The sequence below is a fragment of the Elephas maximus genome, chromosome 12, assembly GCF_024166365.1.
Source record: "Elephas maximus indicus isolate mEleMax1 chromosome 12, mEleMax1 primary haplotype, whole genome shotgun sequence".
NCBI lineage: Eukaryota > Metazoa > Chordata > Mammalia > Proboscidea > Elephantidae > Elephas > Elephas maximus.
The window spans coordinates 85,049,186-85,061,999 of NC_064830.1; the positions used below are offsets into that span (position 1 = coordinate 85,049,186).

At 46.5% G+C, this 12,814-nt stretch overlaps 1 protein-coding gene across 1 annotated transcript in view; it reads left to right on the forward strand.

Moving 5' to 3' along the window:
* The first annotated feature begins 231 nt into the window (after nt 1–231).
* The window catches only part of SLC5A11 (solute carrier family 5 member 11), a 58,341-nt gene continuing 45,758 nt past the window's right edge, over nt 232–12,814 (forward strand). The window contains exons 1-4 of the mRNA XM_049903470.1: nt 232–262; nt 490–686; nt 8,732–8,889; nt 11,188–11,259. Of these exons, the coding sequence (XP_049759427.1) occupies nt 8,755–8,889; nt 11,188–11,259 (207 nt within the window). The 5' untranslated portion in view covers nt 232–262; nt 490–686; nt 8,732–8,754. The remainder of the gene's footprint in view (nt 263–489; nt 687–8,731; nt 8,890–11,187; nt 11,260–12,814) is intronic.

Below are 12,814 nucleotides of genomic sequence, written 5' to 3' on the forward strand. Positions count from 1 at the left end.
TGGCTTGGTCTCTCCTGACAATTTCTCTGGGCTGTGGATCCCCCATCTGTACCCTGTCTCGGTCTGAAGTGCACGGAAAAGGGGCCGACCCAGCAGTGGCCGTAGTTACTGTGCCGCTGCAGTGGCGAGGCTGTTGTTCTAAGTGCCCTCCTGGGACTTCCCCTTTATCCCCTGCCTCCCCCGCCAGCATCCCCCCCGCCTTCCTCCAGCTCTTCCCAAGCCTGCCCGTCCCCAGCGTGGAGGCAGGACAGTGGCAGAGTGGGTGAGTGAAGCAGGACGGTGCCAGGGCTCCAGCCTCTCCCCAGTCTTCCCTACCATGGGGCCCCACCAGGTGAGGGCCCTGCCGGAGGCAGTGTGGGCAGAACCCAGGGCCTGCTGCCTTCCCTGAAGGACCCTGGGCAGGAGCCAGGGGCAGGAGCCTGCCCAGAGTTCAAGGGTTCCAGGCTGGCCCTCGGGAATCATTCATGCTTCCTTTAACCCCTGCTGCAGCTGAGGCTGGAGTTTGGAGTTTGACCTGTGTGAAGGCTCTGTCAGCCGCAGGCGACACAGGAAGGAGGGTCAGCACTGTCTTCTCGAGCTCTCGGACGAGAGAGGAGCCCAGGTGCCTCTCTTCTCTCAGCCATCTCAGCCTCCTTCTGCCTCAGAAGCCACCGACAGGGGCAGGTGAGCCCCGCATCCAGAGTAAGGTAAGACACACCCCGTCCCAGAACTGACATCCCTCTCCAAGCTGCGAGACAGGCTGGCAGAGAGACCTCCAGCTATGAAGCATAGGACCACCACTCCTCTCTGTGGAGAAGGCTATCACATCCCTAGCAAAGGACATGTTTGGGGGGATAGACATTGTGTCATGAAGCTGGAAGCCAGTAGCACCAGGCGTGGGTCCTTGGTCTTCCACTGACCAAGCTCAGGGACGCTGGGACAGTCAGTCACTTTACCTCCCTGAGCCTTAGGTTCCTTATCTGGCAAATGGGGCTGTGAATCCCAGCCCAGCCCACAGGTATGGCGTGCTCACAAGGACCAAGTAAGATAATGCAGGTGGAAATAGCAACGGTAACAGCAATAGCTGGAGGACTGTGTTATGCTGCGGCCGCTACTAACAAGGCAAATGTTAGTTCTCCCGGTACATGGTGGCCGTGTGCCAAGAGCGTCACAAACAGGATCTGGTCTAACTCACGCAATAACCCAGTAGGCTCAGCCATCCCGAAGTGATAGCCAGAGACACAGAGACAGTAATCAACTTGCCCGAGGTCACACAGAGAGCAAGTGGCAAAGCTGGGACTCCAACTCAGGTAGTCCAGCTCCCACGCCCACGTGTTTATCCACAATACCAGGGGTTCTCAGATGGTGTTCTGTGCAATATTTCTGGGGAAGGGTGTCCTGGGGCCTGGACTTTGAGGAATGCTGCACCCCTGCATTTGTGGGGTCAAAATGTGCAAAGGCATATAGGAAAGGTTCTGAAATTCCTGCATATGTTTGTTATACAAGTGCTTACTGATTGCCGGCTTTGGGCCAAATGCCAGAGACACAATGTGAGTAAGATAAATGCTGTCCCTGCCTTCATGGAGACAGGCACTAGTGAAGAGAATTGTACACATTAAATGTCACACTAGACTAAACTGCAATGAGAAGTTGTGTTTGTGAAGAGTGAACAACTAAGGAACTGTTGTGGATTGGATTGTGTCCCCCCAAATATGTGTCAACTTGGTGAGGCCATGATTCCCAGTATTGTGTGATTGTTCACTATTTTGTCATCTGATGTGATTTTCCTAAACGGGATTAGCAGCAGTTGTATTAATGAGGCAGGACTCAATCCAGAAGGTTGAGTCAATCTATTTTGAGATATAAAAAAGAGAAGGGAGCAGAGAGACTGGGGGACAACACACCTCCAAGAAACTAGAGCCAGGAGAAGAGCTCACCTTTTGGACCCAGGGGTCCCTGGGCTGAGAAGCTCCTTGACCAGGGGAAGATCAACGACAAGGACCTTCCTCCAGAGCCGACAGAGAGACAAAGCTGGCACCCTGAATTCAGCCTCCTAGACTCTGAGAATAAATTTCTGTTTGTTAAAGCCATCCACTTGTATTTTTGTTATTTTTGTTTTAGCAGCACTAGGTAACTAAGGCAGGGACCCAATTTAGATTGAAGCTAAGAGAAGACTCCTTTGGGGATTTGACAGTAGGCAGGCATTTAAAGGATGAGTAGGAGTTCATCCAGCAAAGAGCACAGGGAGGAGCATTACAGGCAGAAGGAACAGATTGGCAAAGACTCTGAGCCCAAGAATAGCATTCATGGAATAGAAAGAAGTGTGAAATGAGGCTGGGGAGTATCACAGAGCAAACAGGCACTGAGTGTTTTGAGCAGTAAAATGCGCTGATCTATGTTCAAAGATCTCTTGGGCTTCTGTACGGGGAGTGGATTAGAAGGAAGCAAAAGTGGCATTGGGGAGGCAAGAGGGGACGTTCTTGCTCTAGACAGAGGGATGGTGGCTTGGTTGAGGGCGATAGAAGGAAAGATGAAAATGGGTGGTAAAGGTCTACTTTGGAAGCAGAATAGAATGGAATTGGGGATGAAAAGATTCTGGGGGTTGAGAAAGAGATGCTGCATTCTTCGAGGGTATGTTTGCTTGCCATGGCACCCTTGGTGCTTAGACGGAGTGCCTGGCACAGAGTAGGTGCTCACAGACCACTTGCTGAATGAATGAATGAATGAATGAATGAATGTCTCAAGGACTCAAATTTCTGGCATAAGTAGCAGGTAGATGAAGTTGCCCTTTAGTGAGTTGGGGAAGACTGGAAGGACACGTTTGGCATTGAGTAACCTGGTCTCTGACTTGGACATGACAAGGTGAGATGTCAGTAGGATTCTAAGAGAGGTGCCTGGTGGGCATTTGGACAGAAGGGCCTGGGGCTCCAAATGTGGTCTTGTGTCTTTGATTCTCCCTAGGAATCGTCACTGAAGAGACAAGGTGGGTGGACGAGAATGGTCACCCAGAGGTCTCTGTACTCAATGAGCGTATCTGTTATATCCTGTGAACCACATGGGGAAAGCTACCCTCCCTACAATGCCTAATGTTTCTTTCCTAATTACCAGAGCTGTGTGTGGCTCTTCCTAATGGGCTGAGGACAGTCTAGGCCTCCGGTGCAGCCCAAAGTCCCCTGGAAGCTGTTCTCTCAGCCTTTTTCTAGAGACCTGTTCCTAACGAACCCCACAGCATCAACTGGTCAAGGAGGCCGGAGATGGGATCTTCACCTCCTTCCTTCTGCAGCCCTAGGCTCTGGTGGCCCCTCTCTACATTATAGAATTGGCCCTCTCCCTCTGAATTAGTGCTGCTTCCACCACCAGTCTCCCCTGGCCTCCTGAACTCCGCCTAGTCCGAGGCCCAGCTTGGGGCTGTGGAATGGGCAGCTATATCTGTTGCAGGTACCCACCAGGAATGGTGGGCAAGGCTGTGGGTGGCTGCCAGCCTGGGGGTTGTGGTCTGTGCCACCCTTGTTATCACATCTGGAATTTTCCCTGCCCAGGGTCCACGTGCCAGGGGATGGTTAGGGGTTTTGGGACTAAGTCTGGGTTAGAGTCTCAGTTCAGTCATTTACCAGCTGCATGACCTTGAGCACAGCCCTCAACCTTGCTCAGCCATGATTTCCTCACTTTCAGTGGGGTTAATCAGAGACCTGGCCTCTTGGGTTTGCTGTGTATTTAAAATAAGATTCATGCATGTGCGTGGCCCAGGTCTGCCTGACCACAAAGTCCGTGCTTTTTTTTTTTTAATTGTTTTAAAAAGGATGATTACAGACCAAGTGCTCTGTGCCTGGTCACATTATGTAATGAACTTGTCTACTGCTTTCAACAAACCTGTGACATACTTATGATTATTATTCCCATTTTATAGATCGAAAACTGAGGCTCAGAGAGGTCAGAACTAGTAAGAGATCGAGCTGGGATTTGAACCAGGGCAGTGCAGCTCTAAAGTCATTACACTTCACAATAACACAGCTGTTTCCTGGACAGCTTTAGCCCATAATAAAACTTTGCAATGAGGTGGTAGCACGTCTTCATCTTTGAGGACTAAGGTGCACCTGACCCAAGCCATGGTATTTGCAATCATCTCATACACATGTGAAAGCTGGACGATGAATAAGGAAGACTGAAGAAGAACTGACGCCTTTGAATCATGGTGTTAGCAAAGAATATTGAATATACCATGGACTGCCAGGAGAGCCAACAAATCTGTCTTGGAGGAAGTACAGCCAGAATGCTCCTTAGAAGCAAGGACGGGGAGACTTCATCTCACGTACTTTGGACATGTTATTAGGAGGGATCAGTCCCTGGAGAAGGACACCATGCTTGGTAAAGTAGAGGGTCAGCAAAAAAACAAAGACCCTCAACGAGATGGATTGACACAATGGCTGCAACAATGGGCTCAAACATAACAATGATTGTGAGGATGGTGCAGGACCCGGCAGTGTTTTGTTCTGTTGTGCATATGGCCACTTTGAGTCGGAATTGACTTGCACCTAACAACAACAACATGTCCTTATCTTTGGTCAAGTGCAGAACCACCATACTTTTCTCTCTTTCTCTGTCTCCTCATGCCAATCCCTGCCACTCCTGGTTCCCTCTCTAACATGTTTGATATTTGTCCATAAATATGCCTGCCTCCTTGCAAAAATACTTAGTACTATTATTTTGTACCTTTGAGTGTTTTTAATATGTTATTGTTGTTAGTTGCTGTCGAGTCAATTTTGACTCATAGTGACTCCACGTGACAAAGTAGAACTGCCCCCATAAAGTTTTCTTGGCTATAATCTTTACAGAAGGAGATTGCCAGGTCTTTCTCCTGAGGAGCTGCTGGGTAAGTTCGAACCACCAACATTTTGGTTAGTAGCTGAGTGCTTAACTGTTTGCACCACCAGCGTTCCTTGTTTTTAATATACACAGGTGGTTGCGTGCTGTGAATCTTGTTCTATTTGTTTCTGATCTTCTTTCATTATGAAATGTCTTGAACATACACAAGTTATAGAGAATAATGTAGCCCACACCAGTGGGAGAGCACACAGCAGCCAGACTAGGAAAATGCAGGTAATACAACAGGAGCACCCACCCCATTGGTGGCCGGAGCCATGTGCTGGCACATTTCACAATCTTTTCCTGGAACTGAGGCATGGAAAGTTTTGATAGCTACCTTAGCAAATTATGCAAATGGCCAAAAGGAAGAGGGAGAGAAGCAATCCCTCCTTGGCTAGGCTTCCTGTTGTTCTTTTGCCAATAAGGACCTCAAGGGCAGGCTGTTCTGCCTGAGAACAAAGCCTTTGTTATGACACCCGCTATGCACAATCTACTGTTAACTGAGCCAACTCTTTGCCCTCTCCTCCCACAAGACATGAAGCAGTAGCCCACCCCCAGCTTGACATCCTCCCCCCTGCCCTCCCCCCCGCCCCGCCCCAGGCAGGCTGGAAACAAAGAATCACAGGGCAAGGGTCCTTGGGATCATTTCACTGATAGTTCTGGGCACATACAGCTTTTGCAAGGTGCTGGGATGAAAACCCTGTGAGGATGGAGACCAGGGCACAGAGCCTGACACACAGCTGGTGCCCAATAAATGTTTGTTCCACTGAATCTCCAATGCCTAGCACAGAGCCTGGCACACAGCTGGTACCCGAGAAATCTTCCTCTGAATCTCCAATGCCTAGCACAGAGCCTGGCACACAGCTGGTACCCGAGAAATCTTTGTTGCACTAAGTCCCCAGTGCCTAGCACAGAGCCTAGGACACAGTTGGTGCCTAATAAATGTTTGTGGAAAAGAAACTGAGAAAGAGGGAAGGAAGGAGGAAAGGAAGGGAGGTGAGAAAGAAGAATAGAAAGGCAGGGGGAAGAGAGGAAAGGAAGACAGACTAGTTAGCACCGGATAATGCAACAAGCTTGGGTTTAGGACATGGGTTCAAATCTCACCTCTGACACTTACCTAGAAGTAAACGGCAGAGCCAGGACCTGAACCCAGATGTCTTTGATCTCTTTGTGCCTCCGTTTCCCCCTGTAAATTGAGGTATAATAGTGCTTGCACCACAGGGCTGACATGAGGATTAAATAAAATGAAAAATGTAAGTGAGCTCTGTGCCAGGCACTTAATTAGAAGTAGTACTCGCTGAATTTTAGAGATGATTATTATTTTTTTTATTGTTATGCATGTAGTGCATATTCGTTGAAGAAGGGGCACATTGAGGCCTGGGGGTGGGGCCGGTTCTCAGGCAAGCTCATGCTGTGAACTGGTGGCACTTGTGGCCGCAGCACTCAGGTTCCACCACTTCTCTGCTTGATGCTCTTATTTCCACCGTGAACACAGGGCCAGGTCCCTCCTGGCCAGGGCCCCCACCTCCCTGGGACTCAGGAAGAGCTTGGAGTCGGTACCAGCCTCCCCGGCTGCTTGGCCTGAAAGCCTGAGAGCATTGATGAATGACTTGTTTATCTGTTCTGTGCCGAGCAGCTCCCGCCTCTCCGTGCCTGGCAGGCAGAGGTGTGGAAGCCGAGGAGAGGGCCAGGGACGAGGGGAGGGCAGGCTTACCAGGCAGCCCACTGCCCTGTCTCCTCTCCTTCCTCTCTTAAAAAAAAAAAAACAAAAACAAACCCATTGCTGTTGAGTCAGTTCCGACTCATAGTGACCCTATAGGACAGAGTAGAACTGCCCCACATGGTTTCCAAGGAGCAGCTGGTGGATCCGAACTGTAGACTTTTTGCTTAGCAGCCGTAGCTCTTAAGCACTCCACCACCAGGACCCCTCCTCCCTTTTAGATCTACTGAATTCTAGAACAACCTCCCTCCCTCCCCAATTCATCATCGAACTCCACCTTAAGCTGTTTCCTATGCCCTTAATCTTCATCTTCCCCTAAGTCCCCTGTTTTGCAAGGGGCAGGCTCTGAAATCAGACAGACTTGGATTTGATTCCTGGCTTTACCACAACCTCAGCTGTGTGACTTTAGACCTGATCCTAAACTTCTCTGGGCCTCAACTTCCTCACCTGTGAAGTGGGATAAGAGCAGTGGACACCTACTAGGGGCTTCACCCTTGAGACAACCCTTAAGGACAGTCTAACCCCCCTCCTCCCCAAACTTCCAGAATCTGCATTTCTTGGTTTAACTCTCCGTTAGGAAACGCCACTCTCACCCCAGAAGGGGCCTCCAACTCCAGCCTCCCTTCCCCCTTTCTTGCACTAAGATTTTGCAGGTCTCTGGCTCAGTTAGGTTAGTCTTGAGCAGGTATTATTACTATCATCCCATTTTACTGATGACAATAAAACCTAGATCTAACTGAGGCTCAGAGAGGTGATGGGTAGTCTGGGTGGGAATTCTGGCTTCTGCTACTTCTTTTGCATTATAGTTGGTAAGTGTCTGAGCTGGGATTGCCCAATGCTGGCGACTCTGCGTGTCTTCCCTCTCCCTTCTTTTTTCTCCCTCCCTTTCTTCTTTTCTCTCCATACATGCAATGGATCAATGGTTACTTGGGCCTTTTCTTCCTTGGAGAGGGCCTCCATGTCCCAGGTCCAAGAAGCTGTGAGCTTCCCGTCAACATGAACAAGAGTGAGGCCCAGCCCTAGAGAGAGTTCAAAGCTACACTTGGCCAGGCGAAGGGAACTTACAGATCATTGAGCGCCCCCTGGAGGCATCTTCTCCAAGTGAGCGTTCTCTTTTATGCCTCTAAAGTAGTGCTTCTCAATATGTGGGTGTGTGGGGGGAAGGAGGTTTTTTTTGCCCCTGGGAACATTTTTTTGAACTGGGGAGTGGGTGCTACTGATATCTTTTGGGTAGAGGGCAGTGATGGTGCAATGCACAGGGCAGCCACCTATAACAAATAATTGCTGTTGTGTGCCATCAAATCAATTCCAACTCAGCGACTCCATGCAACAGAGTAAAACTGCTCCATAAGTTTTTCTAAGATAGTCTTTACAGGAGACGATCACTACATCTTTCTCGCTCAGAGCTGCTTTGTGGGTTAGAATCACCAACCTTTCAGATAGCAGCCAAGTACTTAACCGTTGTGCCACCACGGCTCCTATAACAAAGAATTACCAGGTAGTATATATTTTTTTATTACCTTGGACAAGTTGCTTCTCTGTACTCCAGTTTCTCCATCTGTAAAATAGGGATGGTAGTAATAGTGTCCATTCTGTAGGTTTGTAGACACTTAGAATGATGCCTGGCATGTAGTAGGTACTATACTGGTGTTTATGACAGATGTAATTTTATGGGCATAGCCCAGCATTGGAACAAAATTACAGTGTCTTTGGCTGAACCTCAGGTAAAACCCTTGGCTCAATCCTTACCCAGCTGTGAGGTTCCTCAGAAGTGGGAATTGTCTCATTTCCTCTCGTTCCTGGGTTTGTGCTTACTAAGTGGATGAGGATGGTGAAACCATCTGTGCTATTTAAATTGTTTATGTTTTTATATTTTGCCAAGTGAGTGGTTGAATTGGTGAAAATTAGCTCTGTATTTGATGCGACTTCATTGTAAATATTTACTGAGTGAATGAGTAGATGGATGGGTGGATGGACGGATCGATGGATGGATGGATGGAAGGATGGATGGATGGGTGAATCTGCCTTCCTGAAGGAGACTCACTCGGTCTCCCTCACACATCCCTCCATGTGTAACCTGTTGCTTGGATGCCCCATGGAAACAGCTATTCGTGGGTAGAATGAGTGAAGCCAAATTCTGGCATCTGACACGCAATTACACTTCTGCAGGTTTGAAGATTTTGTTCAGGACCATGGAGAGCAGCACCAGCAGCCCTGAACCCCCGCAGTCGGATCCCCTTGAGGCATTTCCCCAGAGGAACCTGGAGCCAGGTGACATTGCAGTGCTGGTTCTATACTTGCTCTTTGTCCTCGCTGTTGGACTGTGGGTAAGCCAGGCCGGTGAGGGGTGGGGAGACAAGGAAAGATCAGGCCACAGGCCCTGAGCCAACCCTATTATTTTGGAGATAAGATTCTAACTGAGAGAGCAAGGAAGAAACTGCTCAAGTCATGGAGTATTCAGAATGGTGCTGTTTAAAAAACACATTGATTGTTGATTCTCTGTAGCAGGCACTGTGCTAAGTTAAGCACTTTTACTTACATTAGCTCATGCAATTTGCACATGCCCCTAAAAATATTACTATACCCATTTTACAGAAAAGGAAACTGAGGTTTAAAGAATTTAAATTTCTTATCCTGTTAGTAAGTTAGGAGACTTGGGGCTAGAATCTACATCTCATTTACTTTGAAGCCCATGCTCTTTTTTTTTTTTTTTTTAGTTTAAAGATTGTTTTTAAAAGTAATACAGTCACATGGTTCAAAAATAAAAACAACTTAAAATGACATTCGGTGAAGAGTTCTCACTCTCCTTTTCCAAGTTGTTCCTCCCCCATTAACATAAACTCACTGCCCACTGAGTTTCCTCTCTAATCTTTCGAGTTGCTGTTTTAGATGTGATCTCATATAGGAGTCCTGGTGGCACAGTGGTTAAGAACTCAACTGCTAACCAAAAGGTAGGCTGTTTGAATCAACTCAGCCACTCCTATGAGACAGTTCTACTCTCTTCTATAGGGTTACTATGAGTTGGAATCGACTCAACAGCAATGGTTTATATTTTATTTTATTGTTTTTTAAAGATAGATCTTAAAAGAGCGCAATGATCAAGGCAGATATTCTTTACTAAAAACAAAACCAAATCCATTGCCATCTAGTCGATTCTGACTCATAACGATCCTACAGGACAGAGTAGAACTGTCCCAAAGAGTTTCCAAGGGGTGCCTAGTAAATTCAAACTGCCAACCCTTTGGTTAGCAGCCGTAGCACTTAACCACTATGCCACCAGGGTTTCCAAGTTCTTTATTAAAAAAAACGTTTTTTATTAGTTAAGCTAAACTATTGTTTGGTTTTAAGAAGACTTCAAGGGATTGCTCTTTTTATTATCAATTCTTAAGAGGTCTTTACATATTAAGGAGATCAGTACCTTTGGAAAAAAGACAGTGCAGCTCTCTGGTTTTCAGGTCACCTGTAAAAGGACTTGAAAACTATACTCCACTGGGGTATGTCCACTTTGAACTGACTCTTCTGTGGAATATTTCTCTACTCTTACCCTTTAGCTTCCCTCCTCTAGGTCAAAAATGGAAAAAAATGTGCTGGGCATCCCAAAGACCATGGATCTGACCTGTGTTTCTCCCACCTTAGCAAGAGATACTGAGATGAACAGATCATTAAGAATAAGGACTTTAGACTTACAAAGACTTGGGATCAGTATTAGGATTAGAGTTAGGGTGAAGGTTAGGGTTTGTAGGGATCTGTAGTTTCACAAGAGAACCAGTTGACTCTGATGTATCATTGGTTTGGGAACGTCTGGATTTAGATGACCCTCTTCATATCCCCTTGAGCACAAAGAGTTCTTGATTCTTAGACAATACTTCCGGTGTCAAGGTTCAGCAGGAATGAGCCACAGTGTCTGTTTTGTACAGCAAGATCATTTGTAGGGGCTGGAAGAGGTACCATTTTGTGCTATCTCCCACCCAGACTAAGAACGCCCTCATGAACATTGCATAGAGACGCTCAGAGAAGTTCAACAACAAATCCAAGTTTACACAAGCTACTTAGTGGCCAAATGTCTCTACTTGAACACTTTCAATGACAGAAGACAGTTTTATAGGTGAGCAAGGAGGATGGGCTCCAAAATCAGGCTGACCTGGGTTTGGATTCTCAGCCCTGCCACAAGCTAGAAATACTGCATTAGATATGACTGCTTCTGAGCCCCAGTTTTTTCATCTATCACGTGGTCTAGCAATACCTACCTCATATGGGTTGGTAAGGATTGAAATGAGATAATGGTTATAAAATGTTTACATAATATCTGGCACATAGTAAACACCCCATAAATGGTATCCGTTATAAGCTTTCTTAGTCAAGCTAGGCATCTAAATCTCAAATGTCTAGTGGGGTAGGGGGTTAAGTAAGTTATCATAAATATGTGAAGCAGGGAGTGGTGGGGCTGGGTTGATCTGAAGAGTTTATGTCTCCTGTAAAGGCAAATTCAAATTTTCTTTAAAACCATATGTCAAAACACATTTCAGGGAAAACCTGTCCCTTTGGATTCCCAGTTTGCAAATTCCTCACCCAGGCCATTTTGGAATGGCTCTAATTGCTAATATTTTCCCTCTTCTTTGTTTCAGTCCACAGTGAAGGCCAAAAGAGACACTGTGAAAGGCTACTTCTTGGCTGGAGGGGACATGGTGTGGTGGCCAGTAAGTGGTTTTTGGTTCAATTCAAGATACTTCTCAAAGAATCTTCAAGTACTGACATTCTGCCCAGCCTTCGCTCTCTCAGGACTCTTTTGTTCCATGTTGCATGGAGATCACAGTCTAAACTAGAGAAAGCTTAACTCCAACTTAAATTGGTTTAAACAAAAAGTGAATTTATCAGCTTAGTTCACCTAAGTGAAAAATCTATGGGTGGGCTGGTTTCAGGTATGGCTGAATGCGGATTCTGAAGTGATGCCAGCAGATTTCTACCTATCATCTGTCTGTCTATCATCTGCCTACCTAACCATCCATCCATCCATCCATCCATCCATCCATCCATCCATCCATCCATCCATCCATCCATCCATCCATCATCCATCCATCCATCCATCCATCCATCCATCCATCCATCCATCCATCCATCCATCCATCCATCCATCCATCCATCCATCCACCCACCCACTCACCCCCCCACCCCCACCAATCCATCTATTATTATCTATTAGCTTCTCTTATGGATGGGTGTTATTCCCAGGCAGGCTCACATTTCATGGTAGCAGGCTGGTAGACACTGCTCCAGACCTTTCATCCTCTCGAGTTTTAGCTCAGCATGTGAAGAACACCTTCCTCCAAGGCAGTATTCCTGGCAAATATCTCATCTTCGATTGGGTCCCATGCCCAACCATGAGCCAAACACTGTGACCAGGGTAGTTTGATGTGTTAATTGGCTCAAGCCTGGGTCACATACTCAATGCCTAAACAGTGGAACCTCCACTGAACCATATAGGATGAGAAATGAGAGTGCTAAACCTTGAAGGAAAACTGAAGGTCATTACTGGGAGAAAATGGAATGGATGCTAAGAACACAAAAAAGTTGCACAACCCCATTACTATTTCAAGTATATCTAAGAACATCCCCCCAAAATACACACACATACATGTCTCCACTTCATGATTTATGGGTAAGGGATCATGGATAATAGTTTTACTTATGATATTCTAAAATAAGGGGGAAATATTTGAGCTGATAAAAGGGAGGACAGCTCCTATTTGCAGTAAACCCAAGAGATGCAGTGTTTCCCAAAGTATGAGTAATAGGTTCCAAAGATTTTTCAGTTGTACACAGACATAGCATTAAATAGCATCAAGTTAAATAATGGGAACATTATTCTCTTTCCTATTCTCCATCAATCCTCCTAATTACATAAAAGAAAAAGTCTCGGTGTGGTGCTAATATGCCTTTACCAACTTTCTATCACTGCCTAGTTTAACGAATAGAGTGCAGGCCTGGTGCTGGTAATTTTGGCAGTCCAGAGAACCTAGCTAGGGTTTAATAAACTTTTTCATTTTTATGGTTCTCTTCTATGCATTGAAGAGCCCTGGTGGTGTACTACTTAAGAGTTCAGCTGCTAACCAAAAGGTCATCAGTTTGAATCCACCAGCTGCTCCTTGGAAACCCTATGGGGCCGTTCTACTCTGTCTTATAGGGTCACTGTGGGTCATAATCAACTTGATGGCAACAGGTTTATTTATTTATTTGATTTTTCACTTAAGATTG